Source organism: Ananas comosus, linkage group 1 (assembly GCF_001540865.1).
Source record: "Ananas comosus cultivar F153 linkage group 1, ASM154086v1, whole genome shotgun sequence".
NCBI lineage: Eukaryota > Viridiplantae > Streptophyta > Magnoliopsida > Poales > Bromeliaceae > Ananas > Ananas comosus.
The window spans coordinates 6,669,867-6,686,339 of record NC_033621.1 but is presented as its reverse complement, the minus strand read 5'-3'; the positions used below and the strand labels follow the sequence as shown (position 1 = coordinate 6,686,339).

General features: G+C 39.0%; 1 protein-coding gene across 1 annotated transcript in view; it reads right to left on the bottom strand.

The window, feature by feature from the left end:
- The window catches only part of LOC109722219 (dnaJ homolog subfamily C member 8), a 56,321-nt gene extending 40,214 nt beyond the window's left edge, over window positions 1–16,107 (bottom strand). Inside the window, exons 1-3 of the mRNA XM_020250167.1 lie at window positions 15,828–16,107; window positions 7,167–7,257; window positions 7,009–7,069 (exon numbers count right to left, since the gene is read on the bottom strand). Of these exons, the coding sequence (XP_020105756.1) occupies window positions 7,009–7,069; window positions 7,167–7,257; window positions 15,828–15,910 (235 nt within the window). The 5' untranslated portion in view covers window positions 15,911–16,107. The remainder of the gene's footprint in view (window positions 1–7,008; window positions 7,070–7,166; window positions 7,258–15,827) is intronic.

Genomic DNA, 16,473 nt, shown 5'->3' with positions numbered 1-16,473 from the left:
GTTGAGTTGTGATTCCATTTTAAATATTTTTTAATGTGTTTTTCATATTATTAAGTCTAATCAAATATGGTTATATATTTTTTTCTTATTTACATTTTTATTTATTTATTTATTTTGTAAATTTTTATTAAAATATTTTTTTTTCCGCTGCATCGCGCGGGTCACTACACTAGTACAAGTAACTCCTTAAAAGAAAGTAGAAATCAAATCAACATCTTCCTTTCATTTCAAATAGTGATACATATAGAGTATTTTGAAATACTACAGAGAGAACTATCCAAAAGAGCAAAAAGGCTCAAGACCACCTTAGAAACTATGCAAAAAAACCCAGTCCCAACAAAAAGTAACATATATCCTAATTGCTTACACAGAACTCTAAATGACTTCTAAAGAAAAAGTGAAAAAAAACTGGTATCCCAAATAACTATATGTGATGCTACGCAGTTACACGAGTTATGCGCGGTAGTGCACAAATTCTAAAATGTTTTGCACAACTATTACCCGAAAGACTACACGAATTCTACAAGAACTCCACACAACTTGACGTAAAACAGGATAATAGGGTCCTACTTTTTAAAGGACTTTAAAATATGATTTATAATTTTGAAAGCTTTTTTGAAATTTTGGAAATTTTGAACTATTTTTTGAATTTTTTTATTTTTTTAGAAATTTTCATAATTAAAAAAAAAATTATGAAAATTAGAGAAAAATAGAAAATTCAAAATTCAACAAAATAGAAAAGATAATTAGGACTACCTCTTGACCCGAACTAGCTCTAGGACTGGACTCATTCCAAGGCGACGCATTCGCGAAGGAAAAGAATTGCTCCAAAACATCTTTTATTAATTTGTTAATATAATCCTGCCATATAATAAAGATCTATAGCTCATTTAGAGTATCCTTAACTTTAAATACACATGTAAGGACTGAGAATTTGACTGTATAGTTAGATTCTCTGTTGACGATATTTTTGTGTGTAATTTAATTACAAAAGCACTCGTCAAGTTTCGGGAAAAAATGAGTTAGAACGGAGATTTTACGCGATCTCCAAATTTCACTTAAAGTGAATAGTAACTCGGTTTTCCGGATAAGCCACGGTGCGAAATTGGCTTCTGGCGCGTATCGGACTCCGTTCATAGCAGTCCAATAGCTCGTTTCGAACGGTTTAGCTATTCTGGAACTATTGGCGTTGACGGATTTTTAGTTTGACGCACGGATTTCGAGAAAATTGGAAAATACATTTTTTATATGTATTTGTGCGTAGTTTCTTCTGTTGGAGAGAGAAAACGGATTTCGTCGCGAATCCGTGGTCGATCGAGGTGAACCAAATTTGTAGCTTTGTTGTCTCCGTCATGCTGATCGCACTGGTGCGATCCGTTCGCAAATCTGACGGACGGATCTGGGGATATTGCGCGTTGTTCGAGGAGAGGTCGGTGATGGCAAAACGGTAATTTTGCAAAAGTTGCGACATTTTATGTACCTTTTCGCGTGAAACCGGATGTGGAGGTGCTTTCGCGCGTTTTACTCGCGATGTGAGGGACTCAAAATAAAATATTGAGTTTTGATGGGTTTTTCCGCAAAGTGGAGCTATGTGTATTTAAGGTCTTCTAGGGTTTCACCTTGGAAACCCTATCCCTACCCCGACCTACCCCCCTAGCCACCTTCCTTCGTCCCCCCTGACCTGGCCGCGCGCCTCCCGGCCGCCGCCGACCGAGCTCCGGCCGGCCACAGCCTCCCTCAGCCGCTTTCCTCCCTTTTCCATCTCTTTGTTTTCCACCTTTCTCTCCACCAACCTGACCCGAGCTTAGGAGAGGATTGAACCTTCTTTCTCGGCCGCCTCCACCCTTCCCCAACCTCAGGCAGTCGGCCGCCGCCNAGCTCGCCACCACCGCGTCCCTTCCTCAGCGCTCGAACGGAGCCGGGCTCGCCCAGATCCCGCCGATGCTGACCGGCTCCGCCGCCGCCGCCGTCGGGCGTCGCCGCCGTCGGGCGCCGCCGCTGGCCTCCCCTTCCAGCGGCTCCGAGGCCCCTGCCGCCGCCCTCTCCGGAGGCCACCGCCGCCACGCTCCCCTCCCTCGACCCGATAGAGCCGGATCCGAGCCGGATCGACAAACGTCCAACGTCCTCGTCGTCGCCACCCCGAGACCCACCGAGCGCCCGCCGCCGCCGGCTGACGGACTCCAACCCCTTCCCACCTCCGCCGGCTCTTTCTTCCAAGTTAGGAGAAGATTCGAGCCCAGTCCAACCACCTCTCTTTCCACCTTTTGTTTCTCTACCTTTTCCCTCCTTTCGCCGACTCCCTCCGACACCGGCCGGCCTCGAGCCAGCCGCCGCCGGCCCTCCGCGCGCCGGTCCAGTCCCCCCTGCTTCCTTCCAGGCCGCACCCGAGGCATCCCTCCGGCCTCCGGAAACCCTCCTTCGCCGTCCCGGAGCTCCACGGCCGCCGCCGTGGCCGCCATTGCCCATGGAACCCGAGCCCTAGCTAGTGCGGGCTCCGTTTGCTCCATCGTCGCCGCCGCCGGCCACTCTCAGCCGCCAACCGAGGTAAGCACCATACTCCTCACCTCCCCCGCACCCATCCCTGGCCCCCGCGCGTGCCGCCGTGCCGCCGAAAGCCGGCCGGAGCAAGTTTGCTCCGGCGAAGCCCGAAATAGGGCTTATTTTAGTGGGTTTGTTGTTCTGAGCTTCCCGAGGCCTCCCGATCAATACGGAAGGGAGCACAATGATCGTAACTCATTGCTGATCATCGTGCTCACCTTGGTTTCTGTTGGGAAGGTCCCGTTCCGCTGTTTCGGCGGTGTCGACCTTGTCGAGCCTTTTTGGCTACTGTTTTTGGACTGCGTACGTTGTTCCGGCGATCCAAGGCTGTTCCGATGCCTCCAAAGGTGAGCACGGTGATCGTTGATCAATGCTGATCACAGCGCTCACTTTATTTTGGATCAGCGGATGTCAAATCGGCCTATTCGGAGCGATTTTCCCCGACTGCGCGCTGTTCGCAGAACCTTCGGGTTGCTCCCGCGCTTCCCACAGTGAGATGTTGCGCTCCGGACCATGAGCACGGCCTCCGGCACGTCGAGACCTATCAGTACGCATCTCGACGGACCTTGGAAGTCCTCGGTTTGCAAGAACGAGCTACATAATCACCCGATTTATATAAAATGATGGGATTTTATGTAAATATAGGGGATTTTGTGCAATTGTGCACCTTGTGGCTACTGTGGACAGTGCATATGTGTGTGTGGTGACCTCTAGACTGATTGTCCATGATCCGATAGCTTTCGCGGAAATTGAAAAGTCGATTCCGGTGTGTTTTTCAGTGAAATTCGCCGAAAGAACGCAGTTTCGGTTTGGATTTCTTCTGACGTGGTTTGGTTATCCTGTAAATTATCACTGAGCCTTGTTGGCTGGTCACCATCATCATTTTGTGGGTTCGGTGATGATGGGTAAGCGACGGTGGGTTTCGGTGTCGAAATAGACACTTTCGGGAACCCGGATTCGTACAATTATCCGGCGATAATTGTGTAGTGGTGTTATCTTATGTTTGCTGCCAAAACATCCAAATCGGAGTGTTTTGGGGCAACAAGTGACTCGTGACACGAATCGGTGAGTTTCGGGACACTTAGTGGGTCCCGACGGCGTCCCGGTGTGGTTTTCGGGACTGCCGGTGAGTTACGGCGATCGGTTTTGGGAAAACCGATCAGGGGACTTGTGTGGGGGGTTTGTGAGTCTCGTGCTTCGAGTGAGTAGGTTGGTTACTGACCCGTTGGATTTTCGTAGGTCTGGTTGACTTGTGCTTACCCAGTGTTCCGACGCGATTATGACAGGTGAGTGCTTCGAGCTGGTAGTCGGTGAGATCGTTTCACCCTTCCTCTGTTCTTTCATATCAGTATCGTAGTCTCTACATGTCTTTGCTTTGATTATTATTCGTATATCTTACTTTGTTGGTTGCATTTTGTTAGTTGTTGATAGACATGTAGAGCAGGTTGCATATATATACTGTATATCTGTGGACCTTGGATCCAGGCAACACATTGACTGCTTTGTCATGTGTTTCGATCTGGTTGATCGTGGCTCGGCATTGTACGCCCTTGCACCTGGCTTCAGCCAAGGCACCGGTCTCTTTTTGCCGGTTTTCGTTTGAGCATATCAATATGATTTAGTCACAGCACTGTGTATTCTAGACACCAGGTTGGTTTGGCCACCAACCAAGGGGTGTACGTATCCGGACAGGTCGTCGGTGGACGCATGAATAGTTGGCAGTGTCTGCTCTGTGACAGACAACGCTTGAGGTCTGCGGACCAATATAGCAGCATCAGATTGGGTTTGGTTTGGACTATCCACCTTTGAGGCATTCGATCAGTTGAGTTTTTTGTTACAGTAGTAGTTTTGTTCTTACTCAGTTATTATCCTGTTTCTATTACTACTGTAGTTGCTCTTATATCATATCATGTTCATATATGTTGTTCTATCTCCTTTGGTTTCTGGTGATTACGGCTTGCCTTCGTGGCTCTGTCGTACCCACTGGGAAACCATGGTTGCGGTTTCTCACCCCCCATTCCCCCTAGGTGACATGAACGAGGAATTAGTATTTGGGCTCGATGGGGGGAAGATCTAGCTAGTCGGCAGTAGCGACCGTCACCCTGGTTATATTTCTTCCCGCATTTAGTAGTTGTTAATAATAAATGGTTCAGTTAGATGTTTGAATGTTTGTGATTTCAGTTATGCATGATTAGAGATTTTGTGGATCACTAGTTTTGGTTTTATGGATATTCAGTTCTCGAATTTGTGTATTTATACATATTTACGCATCGTGGTTTTCTACCCCTCGAAATAGTTGATTTTCAAAATAGAGTTTCCGTGTGGGAAACAGTTTTAAAAAGGTTTTCGAATGGTTTTCATAAATGAATAAATTAGAGTTTAAAAACAAAAGCTTCCGTGTGGGGCGCACTTTTAAATAGGATGTTTGTTGTATTGTGCATTGCATCATCCAGCGCCTAAGGAGTGTTTAGAGGCATGCATCATCTCTAAGGATCGTTAGCTGTATGGAAATGCATATCATGAATTGGTTGTTAATTGGTAAATGTAGGTTGTGGTTGAGATCCTGTTGTATAGTTGGAACGCCGTGCAAATACAAAGAAGACTGTCCGAGTGGACAGAGGAACTTTGTATTTGTGGCGGATCTGTACGTCATGTGGGCCAGGTTAAAAAAAAAAAAAAAAAAAAAAAAAAAAAAAAAAGCACGTCTTCCGCAACTCTGTTTCAAAATGGTAATGAATTTTAAAAAGGCTTTTAAAATCGGCCCCGGAGCGTGACAACACATAACCAACTTGGAATTTGATCTTATCGTAAATAACTAATTAAAATATCTAGAAACTAACTAAGCAATAAAAATCTAAAAATAAATTCAGAAAAAACCAAATAAGAGGGTCGCTAAAAATCCTCATTTAACTAACAAAAAGATATGCTCAACTAATCTAATCAAATTTAAAAGGCTAGTTTTCAAATTTTGAGCTCACTAAAAGCTGCATTTTGAATTTAGAGACTCAAATGGCTAGTTTCTAAATTTGGAGCACCCAAGAGACTACTTTTTTTAATTTAGAGCTCTCTAAAGGCTAGTTTTTCAAATTTAACAAGATTCCTCTAAAATTTAGCAGTTTACATCGAGACAGTCATAAAATAGAGCATGGTTTCCTACAAGATTCTATGGAATCCCAGCACAGTTTCCTAAAAAATTCTACGGAGTCTCTTAACTTCAAATAAGTCAAAACCATGGAAAGAGGACTTCATAGTTTACATCAAGACAGTCATAAAAGAGAGCATGGTTTCCTACAAGATTCCATGGAATCCCAGTATAGTTTCCTGAAAAATTCTACTGAGTCTCTTAACTTCAAATAAGTCAAAACCATAGAAAGAGGACTTCATGGAGTATTCACATTGTCTATCCAAAAAAGGCTTTATATTCCTGGTTTCTAATGGATTTTTAGGAGCGGTTCAAGTTCTGTTTGAGTTTAATCCTTAATTACCGAATCGGTTACTTTCTAATAAGGTGTAATTCTTCTGTATTTGGTCTTTTGGTTCAAATTTGATTAATAGGGGGATTTATGTTTGGGTTTGGGTTCCAATTCATATGTATAATCTATTAAACCCTAGACGGTCAAACTTATAACCTGACTACTGAGCCATTTTGCCTACATTACCTAGTCGAACTTAAGTTGATTTATCATAAAAATTGACAACTCCTGCTGGTTTTTGATGTTGACGAATGATATTTTTTCCTATTGTTGGTTCTCCGCTCCTAATGTGTCAGTCCTGCTTTGGACAAACTCATCTCTTTTGTCTTTGGATTGACCCTTCTCTTCTCCTTCTTCCTTTTCCTGGATTGGGCACTTCCCATTTTCTTCTCTGCTACCCTAGATTGGGTTTTCTTCTCCTCTACACCTTCCTCTCGCTGCCATTTATTGGCTGCTGTCTCTGCTGCTGTTCTTCTCAGTCTGAACATTGTTAGAAGACGATTGATGGTGATTTCAAATTAGAATTGATCCAGGCTGAACCGTAACTCGTCACGACTTCAAAATTATTATTACTCGAATATTTTTGAAGATAAAAGAAGTCCCAAGGGCTCCGAGTGCACCAATAGGTTCTTTCTTTTCTCCGTTTATCTATTTTCTTCTCAGTTTTTGTAAGTATTGCATCAAAACATTTAATTTACAGAACAAAATCACTTTTATTTGAGGTACTATATTTCAGACCGCATTACATACTCTATTATTAAGTTACTCTATTATTAAGTTATGAACGTTATCCTTCATAAACTTACTCAAAAGGAGAGAGCATGGGAACAGGAATAGCTAATGTGTGATAAAAAAACAATGATCTAGTTTTTCTTTTCATGACAATTAATCTCTCAGGAAAAGAGAATATGTCAAAACAAAAAGCTGATGTAAGAAAAGTAAATCAGAATGCTTTATCGCTATTCAAGGAACTAAAATTCATCTTTCAGGGGCCTACCTGCAAAGGCTTCCTTTGCTTGGGGATGCTTGCACTTATCAGGGTGAACCAGCAAAGACAACTATAAATTAAGTTACGTAAAGGTCAGACACTGACTAGATTACTATAAAACATAGAGATATAGAAACTTGTGCTCAGAGTCTAAGTACTAATTTTACCTTGCGGTATTGCTTCTTCACTTCATCAGGAGATGAATCAAATGGTAACTTAAGATGCTCAAAAGGATTTAACTTGAAGCATGAAAGAATCCTGAGTTGTATCACATTAGTTAGCCAGACTTTATAAGAGATAATGTGACGCAAAGATGACATACTGCAAATGAATTCAAATGACAGCATTCAAAAATAACCATCAAGTATAAATCTGCCAATTATAGTGCTTTAGGTTTATTGAAATTCTCTCTCTCTCTGATTTAACACTTGAATACTTGACAACTAAGTTAGCGGAGCATTTATATTTCAAGAATATTTATGGGGCCCATCTCATATGCCTATGTCTTGCATCATTACAATTCTCAATAACTAATTACTTTTTTAAGTATTTTTTATTAAAATAACTGGTGCAATACTGTAATGCACCTTATTACCACTTCACAATAGCAAAATACACATTAGGTGCAGCAAGTGAACTAATTTAGAGGGTAAGACTATACTTTTCATCGATGCTTTTATGCTTCCGTTTCATTTTCGATGATAGAGCATTTGAATCAGTGATCCACATTAGGAAACATGATAGAGAGTATCTTAAAGTATCTATCTACCAAATTCAAGAATTTTGAAAATCATTTACCAAGTGATCAAGAGGTCTCAAAATCAAAGATTTTAACGGCCATATGAGGTGTTAATTTATAAACCTTATAATAAAACGGAAGTTTCAAATATTTTCTTGTGGGGACTAAGGAGTGTTTAAAATGAAGGTTTTGTTTGATGTATGCTTATGGGGAATAACGTGAAAATTCATCCTGTTTATCATCTTCATAAACCAAATGTTATTTTGGGTTGAATGTTTTGTTGTTGTTAATGGACTTGCGTAGCCTGAAACCATGCATGTACAGGAAAGACTCTGTCCACGTGGACAGAAAATCCTCTGTATATGTGACAGATCTGTTCATGCCCTACTTAGATTTCTGCAAACTCTGATTTGAAAAGAAAAAGAGAGCCCTTTTAGGGCAAACCCTTTTTAAATTAGGCCCGAAGCGTGAGAGAGGGGGGGAGGATCATCAATGTTGGTTATATATACATACTACATACATACATACATATATATAGAGAGAGAGAGAGAAAGACAGAGAGGGAGCTAGGCTGGTATACTATCGGTAGCACGGACGCCTCCGTGCTACCGAGTTTTTTTCAATGATGCGGCTTCTAAATTGACAATCGACTCCGTTAAACTTGATCTACACTATTGAAAGTATTTGGAAACTAAATTTCACAATTTTTCGGCATCATTTACCTATCAAACGAATAGTCTAAAAATGAACGGCTGAAGATAAAAATCTCATAAAAAATGATGATTAAAGACTTGAATTTAAGATCATAGGTACTAATCTTACTCTGAATAGTAAAAAAAATTTCTACAAAAATTTCATCAAATTTGAATTGTTTTTCACCATTAAATTCACAAACGCATCACATCTACCATTAAAATTGTCAATTTTGAGACCTTTTGATCACAAGCCAAATGATGTCGAAAAATTATGAAATTTAATTTCCAAATACTTTCAATAGTGTAGATCAAGTCTAACGGAGCCGATCATCGATTTGAAAGCCGCATCATTGAAAACAACTTGGTAGCACGGAGGCCTCCGTGCTACCAATAGTATACCAGCCTCTCTCTCTCTCTCTCTCTCTAAATTTTTGGCCGTTAGATCTACCCCTTTGATCATTTCCACCGATTAGAACATACTATTCAACCAACCACCTACTCAACCCTAGGGGACCACTATCATCCTAACCGGGGACCATTATCGTCCTAACCGCACATCCCTTCATCCAACGGCCTAAAGCTCATGAGTACAAAGAGGTCTATACTCATAAAAGTATAGTAGCCCTAGCCATGTATAAATACATATATATAATACATACAAACATACATACATATGCATATATAAAGAAGACAAATAGTTACATATAAAAGTCTTTAACTCTCTAAAATGTTTGCTCCAACTAAGTACATAATCTCCTATAATTGATACAACTCAAAATGTTAAATTCCTACAACTTATACAAAACACAATATGCCTTAACGTGTCCACACCCAACTTTACTTGAAACAATGCAAGCATGGCTTGCATCACATGTTCACTTAGCTTCAAGTTCATTTGCCAACATGCTGTATCTAGTCTAAATTGAGTCAATTTTGAATTGGAGTAAACATTCCTATTTACAACAGACTTCTGGATGAATTTTCATCCATATATGGCATCAAAGAAAATTAAGAAGAGTTTAAATGTTGTACAGCTTCTTTTAAGCACAAATTGGTGTTTTTTATTTACAGTCAGAGGAAAATGCAAAGATTATGCATGCATACAAAATTAGTCAAAGTGAAACTGCTATTGTCTTTGGACCTTATTATTCGTGTCTTATCCTTGTCCTTGCATCTTCTTCAATTCCTCTTCGTATCAAATTGAAGCATATATGATCTATCTTATGAAAAATATGTTATGGCTTATTTATCTTCATCTTTACCAAAAAAGAACTATTAAATGTTAAGTATACTTTCATCCACCCACAACTTGCCTTTGTCTTTCTCAGCAAGGAACTACTAAGTGTTAGGTATACTTTTATCGACCCACAACTAGTGTGCTTTACGATCCTAAGAAACTAAGTTTCCATCATAATTTTCCAAACAACCATAGCAATCTAGACTGTTGGGATGTCATTTTACTACGTGGATATAGGGGTGGCAATCCAGCTCGCTGTTCGCGAACCAGCTCGTGTTCGGCTCGAAATGAGCTCGAGATCGAATCGCTCGTTTAGTAAACAAGCCGAACACGAGCTGAATTTTTCGACTCGTTTAATAAACGAGCCAAACACAAGCTGGGGCCAGCTCGCTCGTATTCGGCTCGATAACAGCTCGAATATATATATTTTATATTTATATAATTTATTTATTATTTTTATAATATAAGTCAAGTAATTATATTAATAATATTATTTATATTTAATTTTAAGCAAATAAAAATATAAATGGCGACTTAATTATAGGACCCATTTAATAGTAAAGTTGTCAATATTAGATCAAAGTCTAATGATACGATTTTATAATTATTTTTTATGTATATTCTATCTATTTTTTATTAACTTATTGTTGCGTTACTTCAGTCGTGACAAACTCGGCTTTCGCTGCTCGAATTTTCGGCTCGATAGTTTAACGAGCAGGATCGTTTTCGGCTTGTTTATTAAACGAGTCGAACACGAGCCCGCCCCAGCTCGCTCATGTTCGGCTCGTTTACACCCCTACGTGGATAGCTCTTGGAACCATTTAAACGATCACTATTGATCCTATTGGATTAAGTATATAAATCAAACTATCCATATCTCACATAAGAGCGAAGAACAGATTGGAAAAATGGCCAAAAAAAAGTACTCACAACTATGGAAAATGAAAAAGAGGAAAGAAATGACAAACTCATAGGGCCTACTTGGATGTGAAAATAACTTATGCTAGCATATCTCCTCTTGTTTACGTAATAAGACTATCAATTAAATTTGATTGTCGAGTATGTGATAAACTATGAAGCACAGATAATTCAAATTTTATGCCATACCCCTATTGGACATGTATCGGATATCGATACGTAGGACTGGCAAATGAGCGAGTCAGCTCACGTTCGACTCGCTTTCAGCTCAATATTTGGCTCACTCGAGCTCGACTCGAAATTAAATAAGCTGAGCTTGAACAAAAAAAAAGAGAGCTTGAGTATTACTCGGCTCGCTCGAATTAGGCTCGAAAAGCTCGAATATATATATGTATGTGTATATATATATGTGTGTACATATATATATGTGTATATATATATGTGTGTATATATATATATATATATATATATATATATATATATATATATATATATATATATATACATATATTAATTATCTGTAGGCTAAGTAAGTAACCTGAGTTTAGTTAAAATTGGGCCAATGTTGCTGGTCCATAAAAACAAACCCAACAGGCCAACAAAAAAGCAAAATCCCACTAAATTTACACTCTCTCCTACTCTTTCCTTTAGAGAGCCTAAATCCTTAATCTCTTTCTCTCTCTTTTCTCTGTCTCTCACCTCAAGAGGCCAAGCCTGAAGCCCCCCAAGTTCTCTTTATGTTGGTGTGTTTAAATATTTGGTATTGTTGCTTTTATGATACTTGTTACTTTTTTCCTTATTATCTATGTATTGTTATCTTATTTTCATAAAACTTTGGCTAGATACTGATATTATTTCATAAATCTTGCACATTTACTTTGAAAATATATATTGGATCAAGTGAGCATAAAATTCAAAAGTACTTTATTTATCTAAATATGCTTAGCTAGATTTTCAATGTCGAAAAATTATAGTTTAATACGATTTTGTTACATTATAGTAAAAAGGAATGCCATTAGTTGTGTGCTTGAGAAAATATACATAATATTTTTAAGATAAAAAATTATTGTTTATACAAAATTTTGATTTTAGTTACATATGATTGGATAGTTTAATCCAATTTTTGCCTACATAATTTATTCATTTTTTGACCGCATAGATGAAAAAAAATAATATGGAGATTGAAGGCGGAAAAGAAGACATGCGAGGCTCAAAAGATTAGATATTCAACTCATAAATTTTTTTTTTCATATTATAATAACATATTTTATACAATTATTTTGTAGTTTGAACTATTAAATATGTTTTTGCATTAAATTGTAGATAATGTTCTATACAAATTAAACTATTGATCGTACGATGTTGAGAATTTCAAACAGCTCGTTTAGAGCTCGAGCTCGCTCGACTCGAAATTAGGCTCGCTCGAGCTCGGCTCAAATTAATTTCAAACCAAGCTTGAGCCTAAATTTAAGCTCGCAATAAATTTCAAGCCAAATTTGAGCTGAGGCAAGCTCACTCGAGCTTGGCTTGTTTCCACCTCTATCGATACACGCTCGATACGCGTCCTACACGGGAATGAAATATCCGACATTTTTAAAAAATAAAAAAAAATATTGGATACGGCTCGGATATGAAAGGGATAAGGGGGGATATGGCCGGGTTCTTTTTTAGTCTAAAATGATCGAAACTCAAAATTTTTCAGAAAGCCCACATCAAAACCCATTGGAAATAAAAAAAAAAAAAAAAAAGAGTAAGAAAAATGCCAATCTTTATTCAATTTGTCGTTTCTTCTGTCATTTTCCACTTGAATGGGTAAAGGCGCTCTCTCTCGTTCATAGAACCTAATAAAATAGGCATATATGTCGAATGGCTAATTATTTGGTTTGTGCAACTAAATATCTATTGTTATCATTTGATCAAGTTGAATGATAGTTGATTGATACTTTTGAATAATTATTTCATACGAGTATCTTTTTTTATGAACGGATGTAGAACAATTATACAAGTTAATGTATATCAAAATATATTCCTTAATATAATCTAGATATTTTGATTGTTCTCAATATATCATTACATATTATCAACATATATTTAAAATAATATTTCATTCAAGTATACTCCCAAATATTGCATCCTAGAAGTTTTAGAAATTGTCGTATCACCGTATCCGTATCGTGTCGTATCAGTATCCCCGTAACCGTATATGTGCAACATAGAATCACCTAAGAGGTGGAATACATAATCTTCTACATCATAAAAAAACAGCCATTACTCAAAACTCTTATGTATTAACTCCTAATTCATAACCATAACCAAAACACTCATTGATATGGTCCTTAAATTAGATTTTCCAAATTATAGAAAGTGGTATTACTATTGAATATTTTTATTATTTTTCAATAAATTAGATTTAGGGTTTTGGGCTTATAAATATGTAGTTTTTAAGGTTTGTGGAATAATGAGAAATTAGTCGTCTTGTTTTATCTTTTGTCTCTTTCTCTTCCGCTTATCCCTATCTATCTCTTTAATATCTCTCTCTAGGTTCGATCCCCTCAAAGTGATCGTTATCCCTATCAATATGGTAGAACCGTATCATTTGATATCAAAGTGATGCAGCAAATAAATCTCTTTTTATTTTCAAATGCAATTTTCTTTTATTTTGTAGGTTCGTGTTTGATTCGGACTTAAATCATTTGGTTTTAGTTGATTTGGTTAACCCAAACCCTTTTCTCCCATAAACAAAAAAAAAAACAATCCCAAGAAGACCTTTGGAATTCCCCAAAAACAAAGACCTTTCAAATTCCCAAATTTGCTTCGTTTTCAATGCATGACTCTTGGGTGACCGTGTTGTGTTGAAAACGAAAAGGCAATAATTTATTATCATAGGACTCTCAACACTATAAATACATGGTTCTTGAGACCTTAAGGGGATATATTTGGATGAATAGAAAATTCTACTCTCACTCTTTATCCTTGGTGTTCTACTTCCCGGTGTGATCATCGACGCTTCTTCCTCGCGCCGAGATCGTCTTCTTCCTCAACTTGATTGTTGTCACTTCTTCCTCGTGGCAAGATCGGCTTCTACTTCTACCCCTCCTCTTCTTCCGAGTCACTGCCTCATCGTCTTCTTCCCCGTTGCCGAAGTTCTACCCGTGGTGTACCGCCCTCCTCGTCGATCGTGGATCCCCCGCAATCGTGTGAACGGTGCACTTTTTGTATCTCCTATCTCTTGATATCCTATTATCCCCTTTTAATCTAGCCTTCCACCATTACCAACCATATTTGCCAAACAACCAAACCTAAAGCTTTAAGTCCGATAAAGCCGAATTTACCTTTTGGAACTAGTATATGTATTTTCAGTTGGTTGTTATTATCTCATATATTGAAGGTTTATCATCATCTTAGTATTACTTCGATTCGATTCTAATTTGTCTTGCTGAAATTTTTGCTTCCTTGCTTAAAGTTCATCGAAATTGATAAATTGAACCTAGTTTTACCTTTAAACAAAAGTAAACTTGAAAATTCAATTTTGGCAACCTCTCGGTTTGCATCACAAAGCCTTGTATAGCGCTGACTCAAGCACAAAAAAATTTCCTAAAACAGTTGGACGAGGAGTTTATAAGAAAAGAGGATATGAACATTGAATTTTCCAATGCCGACGCCCGATTCAACAAATTGGAGATCAAAGTAAGATTCATTAGCGACTTTGTTAATGATCTTAAAATTTGATCATCACTATGAACACGAAGATGGATGTGCGACCGCATGCACTATTTGTATCTATCTCGAGTTCAGACAAAAATCGTGCCTTACTCCCAACCCCATAAAGGAGGGGGTGTTGGTCCTTTCAATAGAAAATCCTATGATGGTGCAATCTCGCGTCACACGCTTGGAGTTCGATGGAGTGAATCCAACTCGACGGGTGTATCAGGTGTTGGAATTCTTTAAAGTTAACCAAGTATCAGACACACAAAAGATTCCGTTTGCATCTTACCACATGGAGAAGGAAAGCATTGCGATGGTTCCAATGGTTTGAGAAGAGTCGTAGAGTCATGGCATGAGAAGGGTTCATAGAAGCCCTCTACACTCGTTTTGGTCCAACCATGCATGAGGACTATATGGAGGAATTATCAAAATTGCAACAAGGCTATACTCAAAAGTGTTCGTGACTATCAAGCCCAATTTGAAATGCTTGCAAATGGCACTTCGGGACTAAGGCATTTTTCAGAAGCTGCATCATTAGCGAGTTGAGGAAGGACCTAAAGCATGATGTCTAAGCCTTCCGACCAGCTTATGTGTTAGGTTCCATCGGCCTTGCTCATCTACAAGAGGAAAAGTTGATAGCTCAATATCTCATTATGAAGCATTTCCTCTTGTCTACTTCTACGACATCGACATCTAACGAGGCGCTCCCACCAATAAAACGCCTTACATTGGCTGAAGAAAAAGCAAGAAAAGATTAGGGCCTCTGCTACAATTGTGATGAAGAATATAGTCCTGGACACCCGTAAGCCAGAGAAACAATTTTTGATCAAGAGTGAATCCGACAAGAACATAGAATACGATCCAAAGGGAACAGACGAGACCGTGGATTTTCCACCTTGAGGACAAGGTGGCTTTCGAGGGCAATGGAATGATATGGTCCTTATATTAGGTTTATCTAGTTATAGAAAGTGGTATTGCTATTGAATATTTTTATTATTTCCAATAAATTAGATTTAGAGTTTTGGGCTTATAAATATATAGTTTTTAGGGTTTGTGGAATAATGAGAAATTAGCCGTCTTGTTCTCCCTTTCCTCTCTTTCCTCTCTTTCTCTTCCTCTAATCCCTCCCTATCTCTTTAATATCTCTCTCCCTAGGAGGTTCGATCCCTTCGAAGTGATCGTTTATTCTTATCGATACAGTAGAAACATACCACTCATCCAAAAAGTGATCCTATACAACTCATTCCTGTAAATTTGGAAGGGCTTGTGCCAAGCCACCGGGCGGCCAATTGGTTAGGTGTCCGGGTGCTGACCGTGGCATCAGGGATTCAAGTCCCCGCCCCCATGTTAAACGACAAAAAATTCTCGTCTTCAAAAGTCTCAGACGATAAATATAAATAACAATATCGTGCAGTTTAACAATTAGGGTCATGATCGATTAGTGAGGGATTTAGAACATTTTCTTCAGAAGCAAAAGCCAAGAGAGGGGAAGAGAGGGGAAGAGATAGCGAGGGAGAGAGGGAGGGAGGGAAACCTGCGGACTTCGTTGTCCCGCTCGACTTCGCTGACCTCGGCGAGGAAGCTCTTGAGGAGCTGATCATCGGTCTCGGCGGCCATCGACGGAGCGAGCTCCCCGGCTGGACACTCTCTCTCTCTCTCGCTGCCACCCTCTCTCCCTCGCCCCGGACGAGCCTAACAAAGCGAGAAGCACGACGAGACCGAAGAAGCCTTGGGCCTGCGGCCTGTTCCAGAAGAGAGAGAGAGAGAGAGAGAGAGAGAGAGTCGTAAAACCTAGGTCGGAGCTAACACCCGGAGAACAATAGTGGCGCCTGGTGCGCCTTATACGTCGACAAATCGAACCAAATCGATATTCGTGTTGGGCTCAAATCAAATCCAGATTCGATCGTAAAGGTGTGTTATACCCACCGATCGGTTCTGAACAAATTATTATTTATTATTATTATTATTATTATCATTATTGTTTTATCCTAATACATATATATTTTTTAAAAAAGGTATAAAATTGACGAACTTTGCATTTAAATGAGAATCGATTTGTGTGCACTAATAACAAAACTAAAATTTGAAAAATTACATGGAATAATGAAATAAAATGAAGAAAAGCCTAAACTATAAAAGTAAATTAAGTTAATTATTTAATCATTTAGATAATTAGGTAA